Genomic DNA, 14773 nt, shown 5'->3' with positions numbered 1-14773 from the left:
CTGATAAACTCAATCTGATGGCCCTCCCGGAGACAACTGTTTTTTTTTTCCTCCCTTAATGTTTGCCTTATCAGTACTATTCTGGCAAGACGAGTAAGTTGATCGTCTGCGTCACATCCTCTCATGCATGAACACATATCCCAGAGATGCGCCCAGTAATGACCGTTATTAGCATGGAGTACCATTCCTCCCTGCAGAGAGAGATAATATTACGGTTTAATGGGCGGCCCAGTTTGCCTCCAGACCAATCGAGTCGGGCTGGATTACCAGCTTCGATGTCACTATCTCCGGCCCAGAGCCCCAGGAAAGTTCAAGTATGTTTTGTGCAAGGAGCCCTGGCTATACATCTCTGCTGACGTGCTCCCAGTTTGCACACAACATGTGTCACATGTTCACAGAGTTAATTGCAGACACAAAGGATGAAGGCGTGATTTAGACTTGAGTACCCGGTAAGTGGTATTAAGCTCTATGATATCTGGGCCTCATGGTGACATTATTCAACAGGTAACACAGTCAGAAGGCTCTCTTAAACCCTTTCAGTACCAGAGACTACTGACAGTGTGTACAATGCTATGGAGTTTTCTGTCCCAAACAGCACTCAAAGCACACAAAGGGTTAGCAGACTTTTAACTCCTAATGAGATATTCTGATTGAGTGATAAATCAACATTTACTGTGTCTATCCTGCTTTATCTTATTTAAGAGAGTATGGAAAAAAATAATTGCCAAAATTTGCACATTTATAGTACTCAGGAAAAAAAACAACCCATAAACACAAGTTAATGATGTATGAATAAGATAGTTCACAAAGATATTGCTCACACTGTTACTCTGCTTCAAAAAACCAATGACCATTTATTGATAACTTTCAAGTGGCTCATATACTGACACATATTCCTCTGGAGATCTGACCGTTTATCTTGAATTTTTCATGATGTTCAGCATTCTTCAAGCTATTGCTAAAATCAGTGTGCACGTACACACACACACACACCCACCCACACACACACATATTACACCAAGGTGTACCTGGCTTTGGAATGATTTTTTTTTAACATCCCTCCTTGACAATAATTGGACACAAGTTTTTCCATCTTCTTGCTGCACCATTGTATAGATTCATGATGATATCTTATAGAAACTTGTACTCCCATTCATTGGTAAATAAGTCTCACTATTTTCATTGTGCAGTCATACAATGACTGACCGGAGATATGGACATGGGTTGCCCAGAAAATTGACCTCTTTCAGCATCCTGTGCTTGTAAGTCTGAGGTTAGAAACCTACATACTTAAAGGGGGTCGTCCACTTTTTGTTTTTCTTTTAGAGTATCATTTAACAATTCATGCAGCCCTAAAGCAAGATGAAGACAGCTTGATCAAGCAAAAAAAAAAAAAATGAAAGTAAATTTTAGGAACACTAATTCATCACCTCCAAGACAGATGTGAAGATCTTCTCTTTTTTTGCATTTTCATGTTTTGTGCAACTTCCACTGTTCTCCGCTGGTAAAATACAATTACCAGATATGTAGGGTTGTGGCTGTAGGAGAAGGATGCTGCCTTTAACTTCGCTAGTGAGTGTTGTTAAATCCACAGAGCGGAGAGGCTTTCTGGCGAGTGTCTATGGCGCCTCATCACTTCCATCCAGAGTCGCTCGCAGGGGAAATATTGAGCACAAGTAGACATCGTGAAGTGCTCCTTTATGAGACCACGACACCTCCCATCTCTCCTTCAATAGCTATTTGAAGTTTTGAAGTTTTGTGCCATTATTGTTAATACTGCAGAGGAGAGAGCGTAATCATGTAAAAGGGAAAGATGTTTTAAATCTTCAATGCTATGTCATAAGGGGAGATTGATCTTAAGCTTTGCCTCATCAATCATGCTCTTCTTCTACAGGGATCAACATACAAATAAAAAGATTATCTTTATGTCATCCAGGATCTACTCAATTAAAGTAGAAACAAAACTTAGAAATACCATCTCAAGTTTGTATAACCATGGAGCTACTAACACTGTTAGTAGCTCCATGGTATAACACAAGAGATCGGGTTATTTTACAATCTAAATATAGCGACTCATCCTGGAAGTTTTAGCTTTCAGATGTTGTAAAAGTGTTTTAATAAGAGAAAACACACATGCACACACACACACACACACACACACACATTCAGATACACAGTAAACAACAGATTGGACTGTGCAGGCCTTGGTGCTGTAAGAGCTTGTTACAGAAACTATGATATCATCCATTTTGTGTCTCCTCCTGAGAAGAAGAGGGCATTGGAGATAGAGGAGGGACATGTGGTATGTTATTTGATTACCTCAGCCTCCAATAAAGTGAGAAACTTGCCACCTTCCACATTTATCTCTTTAGCAGAGACTTGCTTAGGGCCAAGAGTGAAAACAGGAGGCTGCACAGATCGTAGCATTATGTAATTGTGAAATTGTTAGTATGGCAGGAGAGTTGGCTTCTCTGCATTGAAATGCAAGTTTTAGAAATCGTTTGCCTTTGCTGGTACAGTGCATAAGCATTTGGATGTAGATGCTTTCCCTGGAGATATCTGTTATGAACTCCCTCATGGAGACTTTGTATTTCATAACAATGTAAATAATAATGTTTGATTTGTTTAAGATTTATTGTTGTCTTATTTGATATCGGTATTGTTTGGGGCAAATTATCCTTTAATAGGGTCCCATTTCTTTTTTAAAAAAAACACAATTACAGAGGCTTTTACACATGAAAAACAAAAATTGGGCATAGCTACCATCGTCAGTACTCATGTATCATCATCCATATGTTGTCAGCATTATGGATCAGCATTAAGTTGTTGGGGCTAGTGGTACTATGAGAAGGTGATGGCACTTGAATGAAGAGAGTAGATTCATATGCCTGTCAAGCCTCGAGTGATGATTACATCAGTTTGTGCCAGTAGCAGTGTGGATACAGGCTTGTGAGTCATAGTTACAAGGATGCATATGGTAGTTGTAAAGGAAAGTGAGTTTCCTGGGGACCATTTCAAGAAGGAACTTGTCGGATAAAATATCTGACAAGTCAATTATATCCGACAAGTTTTGAGAAATTCTTTAGTCTGATTGGCTGATTTCTCTGAACTTGTCGGATATAATTGACTTGTCGGACATTTTATCCGACAAGTTCCTTCATGAAATGCCCCCCTGGTCATTGTTGAGCATATCTGACACATTTGTTATGTCATGCTGCCATCAATTCTGTGTGAAGAGACTTGAAGGATGGAGGAATCTTATTACTGCGCATTATACATATACTGCAAACTCACCATTAATAAAGGTTACATCAAACAGATGTGTCATGTATTGTCTCGGGTTGATCATTTGTGCACGCTCTCATGCGTAGGTTTTGTCAGAGACATACAAATTGTATATCAGTTACGAATGAAATTGTAATGCTGTAAGTCTTTCCAAGTAGATGCAATTAATAAAGTCTTAAAGAGAATCAGAGTTCCCTTGACATTTTATGTTTATTTGAATTAAAAAACAAAACTGCTCCATTTCGATAATAGGAGTGAGACTGATTTCTTCACATTTTACCGGTAGTCTGTAGCTTCGCATTTGAAGTTGGAAATGTAATACCTCATTTCTGTGTTGTTTATTTGGCTTAAATTTCTGTCAATTACAAAATACATTGTACAGAATAGTCACATGAGCACACCATCTATAAATTAATTCAAACTTTTGATGCCATTAAAAAAAAATAGAGTCCATTCATGTGCAAAATCTTTCTCCCATGACTTCTGTATCATTTACTGTAATGAAATTATGCAAGAAAAACACTACACATTTAGTTTGTGCTCGTGATAATAGCATGAAAGATGAAATGCTTTCAGCATCAGTTGGGTTGCTGTGCATACTTTAACAAATATGAAAATGTGTCATGCATTAATTTTGATAAGCTAATGCCAAGATTTGACACGTTTCACTGATAGCCATCTCGCTATGCGATGCAGGGGTAAGGGATTAATATGTCGAGAGAGGAGCTTAGATGAACAATATGATAAGCTCCAAGTGTTGAATAAATTTTAGGCTTGCTAGTCTGCAATGCTCTTTATATGAGTAGTTTTCTTAGTAATAATGCTACATTGAAATTGCTTCAAGCAACAAAGAAGGGGAAAACAGCTTTCCCTGTCACAATATTTCATCTTTTTTTCTTTTTTGTGGGTAAATCTTTGCTACTATATGAAAATCAGAATAAAGTAAGACAAAAAAATAACGTCCTCTTCCCGTCGTACCCCTCCCCTGTACTGATGAGCAATGTTCACTGAAAGTTACAATTTGTGAGGATTGCTTTCATCCCCCACATACTAAAGTCACTTGTCTCATAATGTCTGTAAGTGTGATATATAACTGACCTGCTCGCATTCCACATTTATGACTGAATTGCTAATCACTGCAACCCTCGTTATCTCCACGGTACAGGTGATAAAAGAGGCCCTGAACATTAGCTGCGAAGACTGAATGTGATTTATATGAGCTGCCCCAGTACATTGATCAACCATTATCTCTTTTTCATTGACAGATCTGGATGATGTTCATCAGTCCCATGCTTTATCCTGCAGGGAGTAGAGCTGTGTGGTCCTGGTGAGTGGTTGCAAGCAGAGGGAGGTAAGTCTCAGCTTGTTTACTTTTGGTTCTTTGATTTTTGTTGTTGAGTAGTAGACATCAACATGCAGATTTTGTGTATGGTGGACGCTTCCATTCGTATCAATGCATGTGTATGGGGGGATGTGTTTGTGATCAAACAAGTATATTAATGTAGAATGAGGATTTCACATGCAGAATTGATATTGGTATTCAACAATGAATCAAAAGCACATCAATATGCAGATTTTTTTTTTTAAAAAGGTTAGGCATAAATTTAGGTGATATTTTTGTCATCAGCATTGATATTTTACTTGTGTTCATCCTTGCTGTAAATCAGTGATGTTGCTGAAATTTGATAATTGTCAGTAAAAAAAAAAAATGATCTTAATTTTACCTCACCTTGCAATCACAGTGAAATAACTTCTTAGCCTTACAAAGTTTGAACAGCATCTACAGAGTAAGGCAGCAATTGAGAGAAGAAGAGGATTTTCCATGCAATGTAACACTTGATTGTTGTTGACCCGAAGCTAACTATCAGCAGATATTAATATCTCCTGCCAATTCGCCCTACCCCATCTTGTCTCTTAATTCCAGAAACGTGCACAGACTCTTCTACGTGGTGCTCACACATCAATCGGAGCATGAAATCAAAGCACTTGGAGAGAAAAATAACAAAAACAAAATCATTGCCTAGGCAGACTTAATTGCCATCTGAGGACAGATGTTTTTAAGCTAGGACCGGATGAGACAGAGCCACTCAGGGCTCCTACTTCTCCTTTTCTATCTTCCATATTGTCACGGCGCAACCACCCTTCACTTAATCCAGTTCACGGTAGCGGAACGTTAATGTAAACAGATTTCCCAGGAAATTCCACATTCGGCGGTTGACACGGAGGAAGCGACTATCGACTCATTACACACTGATTACCCAAAATACATCAAATTGTGAGGGTCTGTTGTTCCAGGCTCAGCCATCTTCAGAGTGCAACTGCTTTCGCTGGCTTGATGGTGATTTATTTGTTGCTGTAGAAGAAGATTGAATTTGAAAGGGCACAGGGCAATGTAAAGAGGACCGTTGCCAAGCTATCTCGTGTTCCCTGCAAAGTGTTTTAAATGTTGAGAGCAGGAAATGTGTAGAGAACAGAATTGTTCCAGTTAATTTAATCAAAGCAGCTATTGGGTGTTACACAGATATCTGTGCTTAAAACTTGTAGAATATAGGATCAGATCCATTTGAGTTCCACCTCACACAAGCTTTGGTATGAGTTGTCATCACATTGCCTTGCTGATTGGATGTTGACATATTTACTCAACTTAGATTCTTTAACATAAATTGTAATGTGATTGGAAGTATCTGCTGCTTCAGAGTTTGCACTTCCACAATTCAAGTTTATTAGTATTATCAAAGACAAACAAAATTTCATATGATCACAGTGTCAACATCATGTAGAGAGTCTAAAATATTGTTTGTCACCTTTTATTTGTATGGGTAAAATTCACTGGCAACTCAATTTCTTTGTGATTAAAAAGGGAAAAACTGTCCAGAAGGAGTTAAATTTGAACGGTGAAGTGCCTGTGTGTGGCTGAACAAGAACCTTTTATTGGTTACAATAGAGGGCGGATCAGATTGAATTGCCCTGTATGTACTAGATACGACAGAGAAAGGTCATACTCTGCAAGGAAATGTCAGATGTAATGAAGCTAGATGAAAGATCAAATCTCAACAATTCTGCAGGTTCGGCTACGTAATATTTTTCCACAACTGTATTATTTCAGGAATGAAATACTTCCATGACTTAAAGAATGTGCCAGATTGAAGAGTGTTATTGTTAAGTAAAGGTCTGAGAACCTAGACAAAAGGTCACTTGCATCTTTTTGTTGGGAATATTATGCTTGATGTCACGTACATTATGTTTGTTTGTTTTGTTTCATTTTGTTCTGTTTTTTCAATTTAAATAACATACCCATAAGAGATACAGTTTAGTTTGGGTAGATAACAAATGATTGTCAAGACATCTGTGGGTCTGTAGTTCCAGTAACTCTATAAATGCACGGTGCACCAATAATTTTACAGTTCACCTTCAAAACAGAAATCCTAAATTTGAATTGATTGTGTCTGATTCCTATACTATCCGGTCACAGCAGAAAACAAGACTTGCAGATATTAAAGTGTCTTGCATTCCCCATGTGAAGGTGCATGACTGTATCATGGTTTATTTTTTCATATAAATTATTTTCACTAAATGAGGTAGTGGTAAGAAGTCTTTGACAAAGAAGCCTACTGTTCAAGTAGTGTAGGATAAACAGGAAGTTTGCATACTGTGTGAAAGATATCAATTCCAATGGCACACTTCAATAGAAATATGAAACTTTGTTTGTGAGATGCAAAGATAATGTGTGAACATGCCTGCTATTGCCTGCAGTGATGCAAGGTCTTTTCACACTGCACTTGTAAAACCTTTCATCAGTGATCTGTTATAAGTTCATCTGTAGTGGGTAACTATCTGCCTGATAAGTGTGAACAAGGGGAAGATTTCTTAAGAGTCCTATTTTCTATAGGTTTGCTGTCACGTTTCTTGTATCCTCATCATTGAGATGCTGTGTGCAATCTGTCACTGGGGAATAATCTGGAGCAGAGCCATCAAGATTAGCCTGCCCTCGTGAGTCTGGGAAGTGCCAAGTGATAGTATAAACAGAGGAGAGGAATCTATTTGCTTGTGATGTAGTGCATTATCGTTGCAGAGATAAGAAACTGTGAGGAAACACTTGTCACACCAACATAGGTGTAAGTGCCTGTTAGAGGAAGGGAGCATACTTGTACTGTTTACAATGAGGTTGCTGAGTTTTGTTGTAAGATTACATGTGGGCAAGTAATTGGAAATGATATTTGTCATAATGTATCAGCATAATGCAAGGATGTGTAAGACAGCATAGTGTTGTCGTATGCACATCCGAGTAGGAGGGAAGGTCAAGAAAGCAGCGTGAGGATGTATAATGAACCACACCCCCTCTGGGGGACAGGTCAGCGAATGGAGTACCAGAGTAAGAAGGAACTACTGCCCCCACGTACAGCCAGCAATCCCTCGTTTGCAGCATGGCTACAACGAAGTGGGCACCTTACCCGTCTTATCATCATACTCTTTGTAATCCTGATCGTACTGCCATTCGTGACGCACCATTACCTCAGCAACTCTGATCTGGATGTGCAGGATCAGAGGAGCCTGGATATGAGTGTGGATGAAATGGTGGCGCTGAAGCCAAGCGAGCTGAAGGCCCACATCGTTGAACTGTACCGCATCAAGAGCTCAGTGCAGGCAGAGCTACGGCAGCTGGAGGAGAGGAGAAAGCTGCTGCAGGCACAGGTCACACGCTTATCCCTGCAGCTGGATCATGCTCAGTCTGAGGTGCACAGTGCCATTGCAGAGCGGGACCGCCTCAAGGATCAGATTCAACAGACAATACGCGATCAGAGTGAGATTGTGGAACGGAGCCTGCGCCACATCTCGGCACCTTTCCAGATTCTTCCAAATATTGAGGATAGTGGAGACATCGAACCTCCAAATTCAGCAGGACGGTGCAGGCAACACACATGCTTTGATTACTCGCGATGCTCGCTTACATCTCGTTTCCCTGTGTATGTGTATCACCCTGAGGATCTGTGGCAAGACAGTAACAAATTAGATGCAACGATTAAGCTAACTGTCACCAATGCGTTTGGACGAAGTACTTATCTAACACGTGATGCCAATATGGCATGTATATATGTTGTGCTAGTTGGTGACCTTGAGGATCAGGGTAGGACTACAAGTAGCCTTGACTTAGAGACCAGATTGCATAAATTGCCATATTGGAGACACGATGGCAGAAATCATCTCCTCTTGCACTTGGTGCGCAGTCTTTCCACTCACAACATTCTTCAGAACGTGAACACAGGACGTGCCATAGTGGTGCAGACACCTTTCACAGACTTGCAATTTCGACAAGGCTTTGATATTATTGCCCCTATGTTACTTGGGCTAAGCTCAGAGACAAACTGGAAGGATGTACCATTACAATTTCCAGCCAGAAGGAAATATTTAATCACATATCAGGGATCAAAACCAACTCAAACCATGTTGCAAAAGGAGTATGTAGATGACAGGGACACTGCTCCCTTGAGTAGGAGACTTAAAGATGTAGACAGGACTAAATCTGTAGAGGATATTCTCATCCAGGAGTTGGACAAATTGAAGTCTTTGACAGATGACAATGTCCACCTTGATTTTGCCTGTAAGAGCTTTAAAGCAGTGGATGGTTTTGATGCCTCAGACTGGAAGCTGTGCAGCAATAAGCTGGAGCGGTTAAAACTCTTAAAGCAATCCACGTATGCACTTCTTTTAAGTCCTGGGGACCATGTAGTATCTTCCACAACTTTTTACACCCGTCTCTTTGAGGCTCTCCAAACTGGTGCAATACCCATCATTGTTGGCGAACACATGCAGTTACCCTTTAGTGAGTTTATTTCATGGAAAGAAGCAGCGATTGTTCTTCCACGTTCTCGAGTGACAGAGCTCTATTTCTATTTGAAAACAATCCAGGATAATGACATTCTTAAGCTTAGGAGACAGGGTTGGTTCCTTTGGACAACGTACCTGTCCAATACAGACTCTGTTATAAATGGTATCCTTGCAACCCTACGGACTAGACTGGGAATCCCAGCTAATGTTGCTCCTGAGGAGAAAGCACGAGAGATCTTCTCTGAGGAATATCCTCAGAAGACACAACGAGCAGAGCAGATGTACCCAGAGTCCGATGATGTCTTCCCAGCCCCTGAGTTACCTTTCTCGTCCCCAAAGTTCCTCAGGAACTTTACTTCCATTGCAATGGACTCCTACTTCACCTGGAATAACCCTCCAGGAGCACAGTACTTGTACCCTTACACACCCTTTGACCCTGTAGTCCCTTCTGATGCCAAGTTCCTTGGATCAACACTTGGCTTCCGCCCCATCGGAGGAGGTGCTGGTGGCTCGGGAAAAGAGTTCCAGGAATCTCTTGGAGGGAACGTCCCAAGGGAGCAGTTTACAGTGGTCATGCTGACCTACGAAAGGGAGGCTGTGCTCATGAACTCCTTACAGAGGCTCATGGGATTGCCTTTTCTAAACAAGGTATTTTGGCAACTTTTCACAAATTCTCTACAAATTTTTTGCAAGTTGCTTCTGCTTCCACAATTCTTCAAAAGACTTGTCCATGGCATCTGTTGCCATGAAGACATTTTTTTTTCCTGGAATTCCTAGAGGTATAAGTGACCCAGACAAAAATTTTTGTTGTCTATCAATTAATAGTAACCAGTCATTGTAACCACAAGGTTGAAATTATGGATTCCTTATTGATGATTGAATCATGTAGCACAAGATATAAATGTGTAGCTTTTAGAGACATGACAATAGACATGTGCATGTAGTTACATATTTTAAAAAGAAACCTTTGGCATAATATTCAGAGATAAGTCTCATCCTTTCCCAAGATATGAGTTGTCAGAATGCTACTGCTATCTTTACACAAAATAAGTGAAACTGGACAAAATATGATAATGAAATAATTGTTTTTTTCTGCTTGTCTTGTAGTGTTTGTAGATGCTGTTTTTTATATGTATAATTATGTATTTTTCATATTCTGTGGTTCATGTTGTTTCTCCTTCTTGTTGCATCAGGTCCTTGTAGTATGGAATGCTCCTGCAGCCCCCTCACCTGACCTTGTTTGGCCTGAAATACATGTACCCATTAAGGTTTGTACCTTGGTCTTTTTTCTCTCATGAGACCTCCAATCACACACACATAAATTACACCTTCACCAAGAAGTGTGTAATAGCAAAGGTTTTTTTAACATTTTGATTCAAAAGAAGGAATTTTTGTGTTTTTAGCTCACCTCAAGTGAGCTATTGCGATTGCTCTTCATCCGGCGTCCGGCGTGCGTCGTCCGTCGTCAGTCGTGCGTAAACTTTTTACATTTTCATCTTCTTCTAGAGAACCCCATGACCGATTTTCACCAAACTTGGCAGGTAGCTTCCCTAGGGGGATAGGATCTCAATTTCTTCAAATGGGCACCATGGCCCACCTGGGGGGCCCCAGGGGCCCCAAACACCCTAAAATTAAGGAATCTTTAAAAACTTTTTCTCTAGAACCAGAAGTGATAGGGCTTAGTTGATACTATGAGTGAGTACATTGATGACTGTAGTTTCAAGTTTGTTCATGGGGGAATCAGGGGTGCCCCCCTTGGGACCCAGGGGAGGGGTCCTAATGGGGCCTAAATTGTACATTGTCATCTTCACTTTGAGATCGCCATGTCTGATTTTCACCAAACTTGGTAGGTAGCATCCCTAGGGGGATAGGATCTCAATTTGTTCAAATGGGCACCATGGCCCACCTGGGGGCCCCCATGGTGCCCAAACCCCCTAAAATTAAGGAATCTTTAAAAATCTTTTCTAGAACCAGAAGTGATAGGGCTTAGATAATACTGTGAGTTAGTACATTGATGACTGTAGTTTCAAGTTTGTTCATGGGGTTGGCGGAATCAGGGGTCCCCCCGGGACCCAGGAGAGGGGATGGGGAGAAGTCCTACAGTTGGAGCCTGAATTGTACATATTCATCTTCTTGAAAACCTCATGATGAATTTTGACCAAACTTAGCAGGTAGCATCCCTAGGGGGATAGAATCTCAGTTCCTTCAAATGGGCACCATGTCCCTCTTGGGGGCCGCTAGGGGGCCCACCCCCCCCCCCCTACATTGAGGAATATTTAAAATCTTCTACTCTAGAACCAGAAATAAAGCAAAGTTTAATACCACAAGTTTGTACATTGATGACTTTAGTTCCAAGTTTGTTTATTGCAGATCCAGGGCTGCCTGCCCCCCCCCCCCCCACCCCCACCCCACCCTGGAGTTGAGGGGGGAGGATCCGTATGCAGACCTAAGTTTCCAATGTTCTCAGGTAAGAGTGTGCAAGAATGCATGGAAGGTGAAATTGCGATACTCAGAGCGCGTGACCCCCGGGTCTCTTGTTCTAGAAATATTGCATGTCCTCGATTCAAAGTTTCATAACTTGTAGCTGGCAACTTAAGTGTTTTTGACAGATTTACTATGCATGCTCCTGATGTTGGACAGTCAACCTACTCAACATACAGAGTGTTCTGCCAAGTTTCTTGAAGGAGTCACCAAAGGAAGAACACCAGCAATCACTATCGGGAGTACTGTGCATAGCGTAATTCAAGCCATCTGCAGGGCTACCAATATTCATACATCAAAATCAGGGAGATTTCAGGTAACTTATGTATGCTGCATGCATCTCAATGGGTAAAAATGATTCCCAAATCATGGAGAGTTTTTTTCTCTCTCTCATTCTGTTGTCAGGACAGCAAGAAATATTGGATTTTTCAGGGAGAATTGGCTGCCCTGCATGTGCTGTTATTTCCCATGTGAGAACTAATCTCTAGAAAACACAGCAAAACATATCCAGATGGTATATGTGGGGTATTTTTTATCACTCACAACATGACAACTGCCTTGTTCTTGTTTCTCTGTATTTGTGTAGGTCGTTCGGACCTCTGCAAACAGCCTCAACAACCGCTTCTTGCCTTATGATGAAATCGAGACGGAGGCCATCTTGTCTCTGGATGATGATGCCCACCTCCGTCATGATGAGATCCTCTTTGGCTTCAGGTGGGTCAAAGGTCAAATGAGATCTGATGTCAGAAAGAAATTTATAGTTAATCTCCTCCTTGTGCTATTCAAAGTAAGACAGCCTCTGTAGATGGGCTCATTCATAGTTCTTGTTTCAGTTTTCAGAGACTTAGAGTGATGGTGCTTTGGAGTGATGTGTCAAATTTCAAAACAGTTCATACTCTGGTTTGTGAGTGGGCAGTGATATATTCCTCTAAGTTCCTTGAGTGAAGATGTTGACCTACATTTGTATGCTGGTAAGATGAAAATACATCCCTTCGCACACAGTTATCTCATGTGGTCTCATATAGACTGATTTGTGTTAAGTTTACCATATGAATTATCATTCCAAAAGCAGTATTTTAGATGGCTAGAGAGTGAAGAAAACTAATGAATTTTTCATTGCAATCACCAGTCTTAATCGCCTATTTATCATGCAAGCTTTACTTCGTAGTTGTAAACAAATATATGCAAAGTTAACACAAGAACCCAAGTTGCCACTCCCACTGTTTGTGGCAATTTTGACTTCAGTAAACAACATTTAGATGATTGTAAGCAGTACTTGTATGTTCTGGTTAGCAAATTGATATCCTTTATTCATTGGTTACCACCAAGCTGTGGTGATAAAGTGGATTGCATTACACCTACGTGTACTCTTTTATCCTTGACATCAGTCAAGTGCACTTTTCTCTAAACAGTATTGTATTTCGCAGGAACTAATGTACTGGGTTTTGAAAGTTGCATAATGTATTAGGCTTGTGTTTTGAAGAGTAAACCTCCCTTTCCCATCCATCAACTCATTTGCCACATACCATTAGTTGTACCCGCAATCCTTCTTTGACAATACTGCACAGAGTCTGGAGGGAATCGAGAGATCTCGTGGTGGGCTTCCCGGGGCGCTACCATGCCTGGGATCTCAACTACAGGAATGGGTTTCTCTACAGTGCCAACTACTCCTGTGAGCTGTCTATGGTATTAACTGGTGCTGCTTTTATTCATAAGGTAAGGTTTGCTTGAATTCACAGAGGGTGATGAGAAAGTTTGCAAAATTTGAGGCAGGATATTGCTTCAGACACGTGCATAATTAAATGTAAAACAGAGGAGTGGGAGATAGTGGGAAGACTACATGCAGAAGCCACCAGAAACATTAAAAAAAAAAGACTGAGTTTAAAAGTCTCTTGACTTAAATGTTATCATTAGTGCCAATCAAACAGCCTTTCACATAAAGGAGTGCTACCTTTGTTATTTAAGTAGATGGAAAGGGTTGCGATGATGTTCTAAAGGGATTGCTAGAGTTAGAAAGGATAACAGTGATTATTTTCGCACATTTTGTGCAACCAGAAACTAGTGCGAAAGTTAAAGTACCCAAATAGTTTTGCTTGCCATATGCTCCAGTAGAGGATGTTTTGATTCTCCAGAATTAAAAACATGCGAATCCCATCTTACCCGGCCGAGCACAAAAAATTACTCGTGCAAAAATATCTACTTTTACAGTATCGCCCTAAAACACTAGGAGGAAGATGAGTTAAGTAGCTAGTGTGTCTGATCTGGGCACACCAGGCTATATAGGCCTACACCATGCTGTACACCATTACACCAATGCATGTTCACTTGCATCTTTACCAACAAAAAATCAAGTAGAGTTCTTTGCACAATCTCCACACAGGCATGAATAATATGGATGAACATGATATGAATTCACAGGAGCATAATATGTAATTGGCTAATGAATTATAGAAAGCAAACTTGCTGAGTCAGCATCAAAGAATATCTGAGTGTGCATATATATGTATGCCTTTTCTCATGAATACATGATGTAAAGTCTTGTCTGGTATAGGTGGCAGGGATGCAATTGCTGAACATGGACCCCAGTCCAAATTGCAAACATCATTCAGCATTTGCTATTAACTAATGCACACATATGCTACAGTCATCCTGCCACCGCAGTGTGAGGATATATGATGGGAGGGATGCAATGCAAAACAGGTGTTAATGCATTCCAGGGATGATTAAGAGTTGTGAGAGATATCCGCCATTCCTTAAAGGGACATTGCCCTCGTGGGAACGTGCCATGCATCACTGCATCGGGTTACCCCAGCAAAACCCTGCATCCATTCTCCTCTGCGCTGAGATAGCTACCCTGATGTCTTTCATGCCCTCTGGTCCTGACTCAGTGAATGAAGAAGAGTGCATGTTGCCCATTGTGTAAACATGACTGCTGTTGGGAGATGGGTGATATATTCATATGTTGATGGAATCATCATACCATGTCAATGATAATGGTTGAAATTGTGACATCATTCAAATGCAGAACAACTGAAGACAAAGTTAAGGAAGAAACTTGCCCATAGTAAGGTAAAAAACAACAGCCTCAGATGTGGTCATTTGTTATAATGTGTGGTATATTTCATGTTTATTACATTTATTTTCATACGATTAAAGTGCACATACTCAGATGGAAATATGG

General features: G+C 40.5%; 1 protein-coding gene across 1 annotated transcript in view; it reads left to right on the top strand.

The window, feature by feature from the left end:
* LOC139714744 (exostosin-like 3) overlaps positions 1-13308 on the top strand; it is a gene marked incomplete at its 3' end in the record, with an annotated part of 64496 nt that extends 51188 nt beyond the window's left edge. Inside the window, exons 3-7 of the mRNA XM_071626413.1 lie at positions 4551-4636; positions 5210-9759; positions 10305-10379; positions 12179-12306; positions 13161-13308. Coding sequence (XP_071482514.1) covers positions 7603-9759; positions 10305-10379; positions 12179-12306; positions 13161-13308 — 2508 coding nt within the window. The remainder of the gene's footprint in view (positions 1-4550; positions 4637-5209; positions 9760-10304; positions 10380-12178; positions 12307-13160) is intronic.
* Between the last annotated feature and the right edge of the window lie 1465 nt (positions 13309-14773).

This window comes from Diadema antillarum, unplaced genomic scaffold, assembly GCF_040938485.1.
Source record: "Diadema antillarum isolate AM-2024a unplaced genomic scaffold, OU_Dant_1.0 seq00002404_RagTag, whole genome shotgun sequence".
NCBI classification, from domain to species: domain Eukaryota; kingdom Metazoa; phylum Echinodermata; class Echinoidea; order Diadematoida; family Diadematidae; genus Diadema; species Diadema antillarum.
Note: the sequence above shows the minus strand (reverse complement) of the source record. Positions and strands in the feature narration are given on the sequence as shown.